We start from the raw sequence: 12,390 nt of genomic DNA, 5'->3' as shown, positions 1-12,390 counted from the left end.
TCTATGCAGGAATGGTAGAGAGATTGTAACTGAACCTTTTGGTTTTACTGTCCTGGAAGGTGGGATGCCTGTTGGGTCACAAACCTTGTACTTCTGTTCTGAAAGAGGGAAAACTAGCTTTGTGTGATGTTACTTTTATCAGGCAGGGCAAAAGTGTGATTTCTACTCTAGGATCAGGATCACTTTCATCAAAATTTCAAGAAAAAAATGTCAACAGAGGCTTTAGTTGTTTAGCAGAGGTCAACACTCATATTATTGGACATTGAGCACGTGCAGTTTGTATCAAAACTGAACCGTACAGCAGATGATCAATACTGTAGCAATCTCATCTGGTTAATTACTCCCTTATAAGTGCATCCTACCCTTTTCCAAATCCAGTAAATGACTGTAGATTATTTAGCTTCTCCTATTCTTTAAATTTTTTCTGTGATAATTCCATCACAAAACAAGGCATTACGTTTTAATATGTTAGTCACCTCACTAGAAAGTGAATATGAATACTTCTGTATTTTTATTTTTTGGTAGAGAGAGTACAGAGACTGAAGGAGAAGTCTTCAGTAGAAAAGTCAACACCCTGGCAAGGGTGATAATGGCAGGAAGAATTGTATTTGGAGAAACTGGTTAGAGGAGGGGGAGTAAAAGATTTGTTTCCCTTGGAGACTTTGGATTGCAGCTGTTTTGAATCTTATGTATTGTCTTTCTAGGTGTTTTTAATAGGCTAGGGACATGCCATAAAAACATCTGTTATCAGTCAAGGATATTTTCCAAATTGCTTCTTAATTCTTCCCTGCCTCCCCAAACTGGGGGAGGTTTTTCTCAGAAAAAGGAATACTTACTAGACTTTGGCTTAAAGGGCTGTGTAAATTTCCATTGAAGTGAAATTTTTGGCCCCTCGTTTGAAGGATTTCCTGTTTTTCTGGGCCAGTTGTCAGTATTCTGGCAAAAGTTTAATAGAAAGCCAGTGGAGAAGGACCAAAAAAAACCCTAAACCCAAAAAAAACCCTTTACCTCTGTTTTTATGGGATGGCATTTTTAATATTACATGTTGAAGATCTTGGGTCTAACTTAATTTTATTTTTTTCCACTCGCTGTTGGGCTGTGATATGTGAGCTCAGTTATTCTCCAAGTATTTGGAGAAGCCTGTAAATTTGGGCTCTACAGCAGTTTGCTTCTTCAGTTTGTCGTGTTATCTAGTGCTGTGTTTGTCAGTTTTCCAGTGATGTTTGGTTGGTTGTAATTAACTATTGACTAGAATAGCTAGACTATATTGGATCAGTGATTCTGAGGTGTTGTCTGTAGAAGGTAATATTTGACTGTTGCTGAATGAAATCTGTTTTTATAAATTCCAGGTTTTTTTCAAGAATGCAGGATTTAAAAGGGTCTTTCCTGTTCATCAGATCCAATACTGTGCTATTTGCAGATCACTTGTTAACTCATTCATAAAATGCTCAAGCTCTGCCTTCACATGTGGTCTTTTCCTCCTGGTACTTTTGATTTAAATGCTGTTCCAGACCTTCGCTGTCCTCATCAGTCATCTAATTTTCAGCAGAAATGCATTCATAACTAGCTCTTAGCAAATGTTCTTCTTAACAGGATGGAACAGCAGGTATTTAAGATAAAGAACCATTTTGATGTTTACCCCAACATGTTATAAGAGACAATGACTTTCTGTCAGCTTTCATTGCAAGCTTTGTGTGATAGCTTCTCTTTCCTGTCTTTTTTTTTTTTTTTTGAAGGTGGCTTATGAGAATTTTAGTTCTCTATGTGAGAACACTGTACCGTGTGCCTTGTACAATGGTATGAATAAACCCTCATTACAGGTAGGGGCATCCTGCTTAATATGCTTTCATTGCATTTTCTTTATTCACAACGGCATCACAAGAGCACGTATTGTTCCTGTAGTCAATTAATATATCTGATTTTCTTAGCCACCATCTTTTTCAAGCAAATTCTTAATTCATAGCAGACTCCTGCAGTGAATGCCCAGTTGAAGGTTCGAGATTTACTTTCTGTTTGTGTTCTTTCCAGTCTGTGGTTAACTAGTTTTGGCATAATACTCCGGTTCTAGTCTGTATTATAAAGCTAGCTGATGATATAAGACTGTAAATTATCAGCAGAGGTGTTTCTGCTGCTTGTGCTGAGTTACTAAAGAAGACAATAAATAGATCTAAAGATGAGTCTCTCGGATATCCTTTCAACATAACCTGTGGCTTTTGCTTTATCTTTTGCCCATCCTTTGCTGCTACTTTATTTTCTAGTTTAAATAATTTTCTATTTGGTATAGTAGGAAGCTGAATTATTTAGCCTCTATTTTTGGCAGTTCGCTTGTATTTTATCCCATTTACCTCCAGGTTTATATTTCCTTCAAAGTATATTCTGGAGTCTTGCATCCTAACTAGTCTGGATCATTTTTCCCCTGAATAACTCATAGTCTCACTGCCCCTTTAAAAAAAACTATTGGTAAAGATTTCTAGTCATACATTTTGATTCTATCATATTATATTTAATCCCCTGAAACAATAGATTGCTTTGAGTTTTGCTTCATATTTGATGAAGTATCTATATATTCAGTATTCCCCTTTAAATACTTCAGTGTTTGTCACTCTTCTTTCTGAAAGCAGAGGCAAAAATAATCATTTTGTCCTATTTTAGGTGTTATCTTCTCTACCTTTCCTCTCCACAGAGCGGAAGAGTCTTGTGGCTTTATATAGTCATGGGATTTAATTTAACTTGACTTTTGGTAATTTACTGGGTTTGGGGTTTGGTTTTTATTGTTAAAGAGTAATTGTATTTGCAGACCAATTCTATTTTTGCAGGCTGTGCTGATACGAACTCTTTATCTAGTTTGGCCTGAAGTCCTTTCTTACAAGTTATTTCCTGTTTGACTGATAGCTTTTGCGCCTTCTAGATTTGCTCATCTCGAAGTTAAAGAAATTCAAATCCTGCTCATTGCTCAAAACACTAATCATCCAGTGGATTTTAAATAGATTTCTTAGTTTGTCAAAGCCTGTCCTCCTGAAATTATCTTCCAAAAACTGATCAAAAAGTAGTATTGAAATTCAACTAAAAAAGCAATGAGGTATTTATGTTCATATTTTCCACCAGGAGGTAATTTCCAGCAATACGTATTTGAATTAACATTAGGTTTCTCTCCCTAGCCAAATGTGACCCTGAGGTCAACTATGGGTAACCAAATAAACATTTTTTTCTTTTTTTTTTTCTTTGCTCCTTACTTTAGAATTTATTGCTTACCCTGGCTAAGCTTGCATGTGTACAAATGCCTTGTAGTTCCCTTAACTTCTTTGAATTTAACAGCAGTATAACCAGCAAATTTTGCTGTAAATAATTCAAAAGTGTCACATAGTGGCGTAGAGTGCCAATGTTGCATCACTGATGTGACTTTATTTTAAGTAATCCCTTTGTGTATGGCTTTTATACTCTGGTTAGAGTTGCAAAGTGCTTTGAGTACATACTTGTATTATTTAACTTCTTTAAAAAGAGTTCTTAAATAGAGCAAATTTAACATTTGTATAGCCAGCTGCATGATTTGAAATGATTGAGTATTGTGTTGAGTGCTGACCAGCAGTTGAATCGTTATCAAAGGTGTTTATCTTTCACTGGGTTTGTAACTTCCTGTTTCCTTGTATGATTTTTTTTGTTTTGTTATTGTAATTCCTTAAAGAATGCAATAACAATAACATGTACTTTGAGCCAGCAATGTGCCCTTGTGGCCAAGAAGGCCAATGGCATCCTGGGGTGTATTAGAAGGGGTGTGGTCAGCAGGTCGAGAGAGGTTCTCCTCCCCCTCTACTCTGCCCTGGTGAGGCCGCATCTGGAATATTGTGTCCAGTTCTGGGCCCCTCAGTTCAAGAAGGACAGGGAACTGCTCGAGAGAGTCCAGCGCAGAGCCACGAAGATGATTAAGGGAGTGGAACATCTCCCTTATGAGGAGAGGCTGAGGGAGCTGGGTCTCTTTAGCTTAGAGAAGAGGAGACTGAGGGGTGACCTCATTAATGTTTATAAATATGTAAAGGGCAAGTGTCATGAGGATGGAGCCAGGCTCTTCTCAGTGCCATCCCTTGACAGGACAAGGGGCAATGGGTGCAAGCTGGAACACAGGAGGTTCCACATTAATATGAGGAAAAACTTCTTTACAGTGAGGGTGACCAAACACTGGAACAGGCTGCCCAGAGAGGTTGTGGAGTCTCCTTCTCTGGAGACATTCAAAACCTGCCTGGACACGTTCCTGTGTGATATGGTCTAGGCAGTCCTGCTCCGGCAGGGGGATTGGACTAGATGATCTTTCGAGGTCCCTTCCAATCCCTAATGTTCTGCGATTCTGCGATACTAGATACAACTGCACGGGTTTGTCATCAGGTCTTGTGCAGTTGCCCGGAAGTATTTTCATGTGATACAAGTTGTCAAGATGTTAGAATGGAAGAACTTTTTTAAATTTAAGGTGTTATACATGCTCCGGAATCTCATTCCAAGTAGTGTGGCTTTACAGCTTCCTCCTCTCATTGCTTCCCATGGTATGGCTAATCCCCAATTATATAGAATTTATCTTTTTGAACTGATCAGTGTTCATGAAACCAATATTTTAGCTGAAGTAACTAGGCTTAAATGCAATTCAAGGGGCAGTGATGGGTTGCGTATATTATCCCTTCTAAGTTTTTGCTGTACTGCTTAAAAAAGTTAATTTGAGAAACAGAAGTTCTAAAAGGAAAAGACCTGGCAGTCCCTAGCTCTGCATGTTACAGATTTGACCCCTTTTCTGAGAAGGTCTAATTTGACTACACTGTATGATATGCTCTAATGAAATCAGATGCTCAGCTAACTTTGTCAGCTAATAATAAATAACCCACATACTAGTTAAGTAGTTATTCACTATTTCAAGTATGAATAAATTTTGTGATGATTTTCAGGAAAAACTGTAGTGCGGTCTGCTTTTCTTTCTGGACATCTGGATGGATTGAAGTTTTCTATAAGCATTGTAAAGGCTCTGGATGTAAAATGAAACTGGTCAGAAGGTTTTATCCTCTGTGCGCAATGACCCTAGGTTGGACACGAGCAAACTTTTCAACTTATTCCAGGGAGTATCTGGCTGGAGTTTGATGAGTTCTTCAGGCTGTTAAACTACAGACGATTGAGTTCCACCTCAACCCCACTGGTTGTTCCAGCTGCTCTCTGCTCTTTGCTTACACTAGCGTTTGTTCAGCTGTGTTGTGAACTGGATCAGAAACAGATATGGATTAAAAACTGCTGCAGTTTTGTTTGTGACTTTTTTCAAAGTTTATTAGATTCTGTTGTTTGAAACTGCACTTCTCTTTTAGCAACTGTTTTTTAGATTGGATACTTCTAAAATTGTGGTTTACATTTTTGGAAGCTGGTGTGTACATATGGCATAAGGGATTAATACAGCAGTAATTTGATACCATGAGATTAGTTCTGAGTTTAGTGTTCTGAATGCTACTTCCTTCCAGTGTACAATTTATCTTTTCCTGCTTTGTAGGAAAAGGTAGTCATGGGCAGAACTGCTGTCTAATGATTCTTTCTGGGACTGTACTGAAGGCTGAATCACAGAAGTGGAGGAAAAAAACATTTGTCTGTCTTCCTCCTCTGGTTCAGCAAAATCTAGCCAAATTCTAATGCAACAGGTAACTGCTGAGAGCTCAGGAACTGTTACGCTACAACTTAACTGATAATGATGCTCTCAATTAGATTACCTTCTGTAAAAGAGTCACTGGTCCAGTGAATCCTTACTTTTCAATTTAGTAATGATATACATCTTTCTCCTTATAGGAGTAGACATAAAACTAATAGTAAACCTCAGACTCCTGAAAATCTATCATCTACACGTGGCTTTGCTGGCTATGGGAATATGTTTGCAGCTATTTAAATACTGTATTATCTTTGAGTTGCAGAAAGACAATGGGACCACTGGCATGCTGACAGAAAACGTGCTTCTCCAAGAAATTGAAGGGCAGAATCAAGAACTGTCAGCTTTTTCTCAAGCAGTTACGAAGTAAGAAATTACTGAACACAAATTAGCTTTCAGAATTAAAGAAAAAAGCTAAGTAACTCATTTTCAGATAGGTTGATAGGGTCAGTCCTACATTTTTTGCTTGATGGGGAGGATTTCAGTATGTGTACTTTTCCCTTTTCTTACCTTAGTTTTTCCTGGTTTTGTTTTGTTTTTCCAGGAATGCAACAGAATTGTTAAGGTGTTCAGTACTAAGGTTTTTGTATTATATCTGTTCTTTATTCTTTTGGTCCTATAATACTTTTTTATCTTTAAACTATTTTTCTGTATTTCCATATATCTGTATCTCCTTCTTCTATGTATTTGTAATACAATTTCTTTTGAACGAAATTGAAGTCTTTTTTTCTTAGTTGATGCACCTCACTAAATCCTGTAATTCAATGGCTTTCTAACCCTTAAATGCTCACATTTTTATTGCTTCCACAACTGGAATTCTGTAACAAATAAAACCTTCAAACTTCTTCCTGCTTTGTTCAGGTGATGAAGTTTCTGAAAGGTCACACTAAAGAAGATGGGACTTGATAACCCAGAATGCTCCTTCTGGTTTTATTGCTTACTGCCACAATTTAATGAGGTTTTTTTTTTTTTTGGTTTCTTCCTAGAGAAGACAAACTAAGTGTCTTGCCTTTTTTCCTCTCAAGATCATAATCTAAGAACTAATCGGGGAAGTAGAGATCTTTGAATCTGAAGGATACCAGCTACTTTTTAAAACAGGAATGTTCATGAAATTAAAAGCAAACTCCATAAAATCAACAAGAAGTCATATACCTGTGAAACTACTGATGAACAACATAAAGACAAAGCTCACATAAAATAGGCTTGTTGCAACGGTTTCTAGTTAAATCTGATTGTTGCCCTGTCTGTCAAGACCCAGCGCTTAAAATGCTGATGGACTTTTGACTGGACAACTCTTGCTAGAGGGATTTCCCTGTGTCCCCCCCGCCCCCCGTGCTATTGTCAGGAATCGAGATGATTAAATAGATGACCATTATAGATAAGTTCTGTTCTTAATTTCCTATAGTACTACTTTAATGTTGGCAGAAGGTTAAGGTTGAATTATTTTATCTATGTTAAATAGCAGAAAATAAAACAGCTGTCAAAGTACTGTTTTTTTCATTACTAGGTGAATGTTTTATACTGTTTGTGTCCTAACAAAAAGCCTTTCCCTTCATTTAGGGCTCTTTCTCGACTTTCACATCTTGGAATAACTACCTTCTGCATAGTATCTAAGTTCAGATTAGACTTCCAAAAATTAAAACATGTAAACAGTTTTGTGGTGTTTTGTACATAAAAGAAATTACCCTTTTTAAAGCTCATTTTTATCAAATGCCATGGATTAGCTTTTTTAAAACTGTTTTGTAGTTTAGCTTCAACAAGCTGGAGATGTTCTGTAAGCATTGACCTATTAAATATTTTAAGCTATATGGAAAACCTGCCTAATTACAAGCTAGGTTTTTTTCCCTTCTAACTATTACTTGTATAATTATTGTGGGTAGTGTTCTCTTGAGAGTAGAAAAATTAAATGGTGTTTTGTACATACAATTTAGGTAAAGAGCAAAAGGTGGCAGTTACTGTTCTGGCTTATGGTTATTACCATGTTATTTTGCTTTAGTCTTAGACTTATCTATTGCAATGTTTCATACACCTTCTCTACTTTCAGATTGAGGACCAAGTTTCCTTATGCTAATCAGCAAACAAATCCAGGCTTTGTGCTGAGTCCAATAATGCTGCAAAGAAATATAAGTGGGGAGAGTGCCAGTATCAAGGTTTCTATAGAAATTGAAGAATTCCAGCAACCAGTAACTTTTACGTGTGATGGTATGTTTCTGCTTTTTAAATTGGGAGTTTGCTTGTAAGACTTAAAATGGTGGGTTAAGAGTGTACCCTCAGTCTAGGCCAGTGGCTTTCATTTTTTGTAATCCCTGGGTCTCACGTGTGTGGATTGCTTGTGGGGAATGTGGAAAAGGTAACTGAAGAACGAACCTAATTCTGGGTCAGTGCCTCCATCAGAAAATATTTAGAAGCTGACAAAGTGAAACATTTTTTTTAAAAAAGAAAGCCAAGCAAACCAGCAGCACTGTTCTATCCATGACTGGGAATGTTTAAAACAGTTTTTCAAGAGTTTGACCTACTTTATGGTAATTGAGGGGACGATGACACCAGGACTGAGATTCTTTAACTTTTAATTTAAGTTTTTATTTCAACACTCTTAACGTGCTTAAATAAACTCTTGCAGGCTATCTAAAAATTCAGACAAATTGTTTTTGGGAAATAAGAATAAACACTGAAATTATCTACTACTTGACTTCAATATATGCATATGAACGCAAATGCGAAAATAATACTGTCACAGTGTGCCACAACTGTCTGGCCCAGTTTTGTGGGTAACCAGGAGTATTAGTGTGGGTATTTTTAGGTTTGCCTTGTTCTTGTACATAAATTCATATTCTCTGTGCAGTCAAGATGGCACAGCATGTTTGCAAAAAAGGCTGTAACTTTGAATGCTGTCAACTTCCAGCAGTTCTTCGTGATAAAACAACTGATAATAAATTACCTCAGGAGCAACTTACTTTTTAGCCTCTATACTGACGTAGTCTCTTAGCCCTTGTGAGGGTTCCCATTCCCAGACTGTGCCACCTGGTAGTGGATCTGTGCTGTAGTGGTTTTTTATCATTTGGTTCTCTATCAGTAATAATGTAGATGCGTTAGAGTTGGTTATTCTCAAAAGATGTGAAGTTGCTCTATTACTCACTTAAACTAGCTGTTGTATTGGAAAACAAGCTCTCAATGCATAAGTGTTTTCATTCTGTATTAATTTGCTGAGCCTTACGGTTATTCTGTTGTGATTTAATACTCTTTTTGTTAAGAAATGAGATGGACTGTAAGTGTAGCCTAGGAAGGGTTTCTGCTCTTCATCCTTAAGATTACACTTGCCTAATATTACAGGCTTAATCCTTTCCTACAAAAGGCTTTGGTAGCGTAACTAAAATGTTACAGCTTCAGCCCTTTATTTCTAGAAGCTTTGTGAATACCTTGGAATGTGTTTTACATCTAGCCTCACGTATCTTATTCTTTGCGCTGTCTGCTCTCTTCCTTTTTCTGATGCTGAAGCTAATCACAGTTAAACTGCTTGTCTTCCACAGCTAGTGAAAGATAAGTATCTGTAGCTCATAGGTGACTAGTAATGGGCACATTTAAAGTTATTCTCTTCCTTTAATTCCTCCTGTTCTTGGTGAATTTGTTGCATACCACATACCTTAGCATCCTAATGCTGGAACTACTTTAGTACAGCTTTCAGTCCTGCTCAGAGGAACTGGAGCCTTTCAGTGTTCTGACAACTCAATGTGTAGAAAGGACCCGGGAGGGAAACAGATGAACTTGAGAGCTTATTTGGGTATACCTATTTATTCTGCATTCGTTTATTAGACTTTACGTGGAAGTACAAGGCTACCTGAGCAATCATTGCACATCAGCAAGAAATTAATGTCTTTCAGTAAGACAGAGGGTGGGACAAAGGTGGTGACATTGTCTTTGCATTACTCCACTAGGCTTTGCAGGACTGGCAGACCTTTGCCAATGCAGCTTGTGACTATAGCCCATAAACTGTTACTGCATCTTTTTTTCTCTTGTCAACCACCATATTCTCTGCTGAAGGTAGTACAGCAGTTTCACTCTAGATTTAAATTAAATAGTCTTAATAATGAGTTAAATAGTGTTTCTCAATTCATACTTCTTATCATTCCTTGTCCTTGAATTACACATGCTTATTCTTCATATGCTGTCAAATACCTCTATGCTTGTAATTAGTCATCTGTTAATGAGATGAATCACTTGTGTTACTGTGTGGAAAATATTGTTGTGGCATTACCTCTCTGTATCCACCATAGTAGTAACATTTCTTTCCTAAAAAAAAGATTCAGGAAAATTAGGAAGGTCCACTGTACTAAAGCTGTACTAAAAAAAACACTCTGAAGGTACTGATGAAAAAATAAATTATTTTATACAGTGTCTTTTCCAGAATTTCGAGGTACTTGGTGACATTGTTTGCAAATTACTTAAGGGAGAAGATCAGAAACTAGGTAGGGAGGGGTAGAGAGCATTTGGTACTTAAAACATTTGTGGTGTTAAAATATATCTATGTATTTTTTGTCCGTGACAGCTGGTGGCTGTGGGGAAATGGATTTTGGGTTTGACTGGGATTATTTCTTTTACTCTGTGGTTGCTGGATGGAAGAGAGAGACTGTTTTCAAAAAAGCATTTGGAGCCTGATATGAAAGTACTAGTAGTTAAGAGTTGCTTTTTGCAAAGGCTTGGTGATGCTTACTGAGATCTGATGCTTACAATGTGGAAACTGCCCTAGACAAATGGAAAGGAAAAAGAAAAAAGGACTTTCAATAGGATTTACCTCTGCTACAGCTGATTCTCACTTCCTCAAAAGCAGAGCAAATAGAGAAGTTCCATCTCTGACTCTTCAGATAATGATTTTTAAACTTCAAGCAGCTCTGGGGTCACTTACCGAAGTCCTTGCTAAATAAGGCAAATTTGTAATTTAAAAAAAAAGGTGCTGTGCTCATATAAACTCCTGGAAAACAGACTGTGGACTGGTTTTGTACTTTTGGTCAAGTGACTACACTGTATCCTAATTTAAAAAGGATTTACCGATTTCTTAAACTACAAGCAAGTTTTATAAGATGCCTTTCTTTGCAGGGAAAAAAGTGAAGATCTCAAACTATGAAATTTACAAGATTATAGAAGTGTAAGAGTCTTCCATACAAGTATTAAAAATAAATTTCATTAAATAACTCAAATTTGTGAGTGAACAATGGTTAGTATCACTTGCTACAGATTTATATTTAACTTTAAGATGTAATTTCTTGAAACAGTGAGTTCCCCTGTTGAGCTTATAATAATGCAGGCGCTTTGCTGGGTGCATGATGACTTGAATGAAGTGGACATTGGCAGCTATATCCTGAAAGTCTGTGGCCAAGAAGAAGTTTTACAGAAGTAAGCGAACCTTTTTTATTAATATTTAACTTCATGCTTTTTCATGGCACAGTTACTGGAAAGTGTATCTTAAACGATTACATACGTGAAAGTAGAAATCTTAAAAACGTAGAAGAGTCACACTTTCACAAAGATCAGAAGTCTTTAGAGTTGATCTAGGATACAGCAAAGTAGGTTTGCAACAGCTTCCTAGAAATCTGTTCTAATCTGCCATCTGTTGTGTTGAACACAAACAGGTTTTTTTTTTTCAGATGCGGATTTCTAGAGCATTTCTGTAGATGGATGTTGTAGTTTTCAGCTGCTCTTCAAATCCCAGCAACCAGGAAAAAAAAAATCTACTGATGATTTCTAATAATCTGAAATAATCTGTGGTTTTGTTGGTGTTTTTATTTTTTTTTTTCAAAAGCAATGGTTTACAAATCCCCATTAGTTTTTTGGGTTAGAATATTTGGTTTCATTGTTAGCCACAGTAGTTAAGAACTTTAGCAAAAGTATAAGTATCTGTAATAGTATACCAAAACTTCTGCAGAAGTAAAAATCATATCAAGAAGTATGGTGTGGAGGTTGATTCACCATTTTGAGCCAAACATATTTTGAGCCAACAGGTTGCCTTAAGTATTCCATGTGGGTTTTTTGAAAAACGCTGCATATTTTTGGTGTAACCGTAGCTTTCTTTGGTTTAACAGTAAGCACTGCATAGGAAGTCATGAATATATTCAGAACTGTCGGAAGTGGGATACAGAAATCAAACTGCAGCTCTTGACCCATTGTGCAATGTGCAGAGATCTGGCACGAACAGTAAGTACCTCCTGAACTGCAGCAGCAATCTAAATCTTCAAGAGGCTGGGAGTTTGCATCTGAGTTGGACTCGATGATCCCAGAGGTCTCTTCCAACCTGATTGATTTTGTGATTCTGAGTTGATGGATCTGAGGTGTAACCCTTTTGTGTGATTAACAAATTAGTATGTCTGCTTGGTGTTGGGAATTGTGTTCTCCTATACTAAGAGGAAATTAAATACATACTGAACTTTTGCAAGGCAAATAATATAAATATGGATAATCTCTCTTACTAGACCAAGTACTATAGCTGGAGAAAGTATGCCAAGCATTTGGACTAAACTTGAGGCCTGAAAGAGAAGCAGCAAATTTCAGAGTTAAATAAAAGTTGAGAACAGTTTTTGAATTTAATTAGATATGTATCAGACTGTCAAAGAGGAAAGAAGGAAGGAATATTTGATATCTGCATAATTAGGCACTCGATTGCTGTTTCTTCCCTTTTCTCCCTGTCCCAATGTGTACACGTTTCATAGGCTATTAATTAGTTATTTCTTTTCCCCTTTGAA

The 12,390-nt window shown here is 36.9% G+C and overlaps 1 protein-coding gene across 3 annotated transcripts in view; it reads left to right on the top strand.

Annotated features, from left to right (window-relative positions):
• PIK3C2A (phosphatidylinositol-4-phosphate 3-kinase catalytic subunit type 2 alpha) overlaps nt 1–12,390 on the top strand; it is a 53,912-nt gene that overhangs the window by 13,974 nt on the left and 27,548 nt on the right. For 2 of the 3 annotated variants that reach the window (XM_068400084.1, XM_068400082.1), the window contains exons 3-7: nt 1,737–1,820; nt 5,925–6,025; nt 7,704–7,861; nt 10,927–11,047; nt 11,734–11,845. In XM_068400084.1, the coding sequence (XP_068256185.1) occupies nt 1,737–1,820; nt 5,925–6,025; nt 7,704–7,861; nt 10,927–11,047; nt 11,734–11,845 (576 nt within the window). The remainder of the gene's footprint in view (nt 1–1,736; nt 1,821–5,924; nt 6,026–7,703; nt 7,862–10,926; nt 11,048–11,733; nt 11,846–12,390) is intronic. The other variant, XM_068400083.1, reaches the window with a different exon arrangement.

The sequence above is a fragment of the Nyctibius grandis genome, chromosome 4 (genome assembly GCF_013368605.1).
Source record: "Nyctibius grandis isolate bNycGra1 chromosome 4, bNycGra1.pri, whole genome shotgun sequence".
NCBI classification, from domain to species: Eukaryota; Metazoa; Chordata; class Aves; order Nyctibiiformes; family Nyctibiidae; genus Nyctibius; species Nyctibius grandis.
Note: the sequence above shows the minus strand (reverse complement) of the source record. Positions and strands in the feature narration are given on the sequence as shown.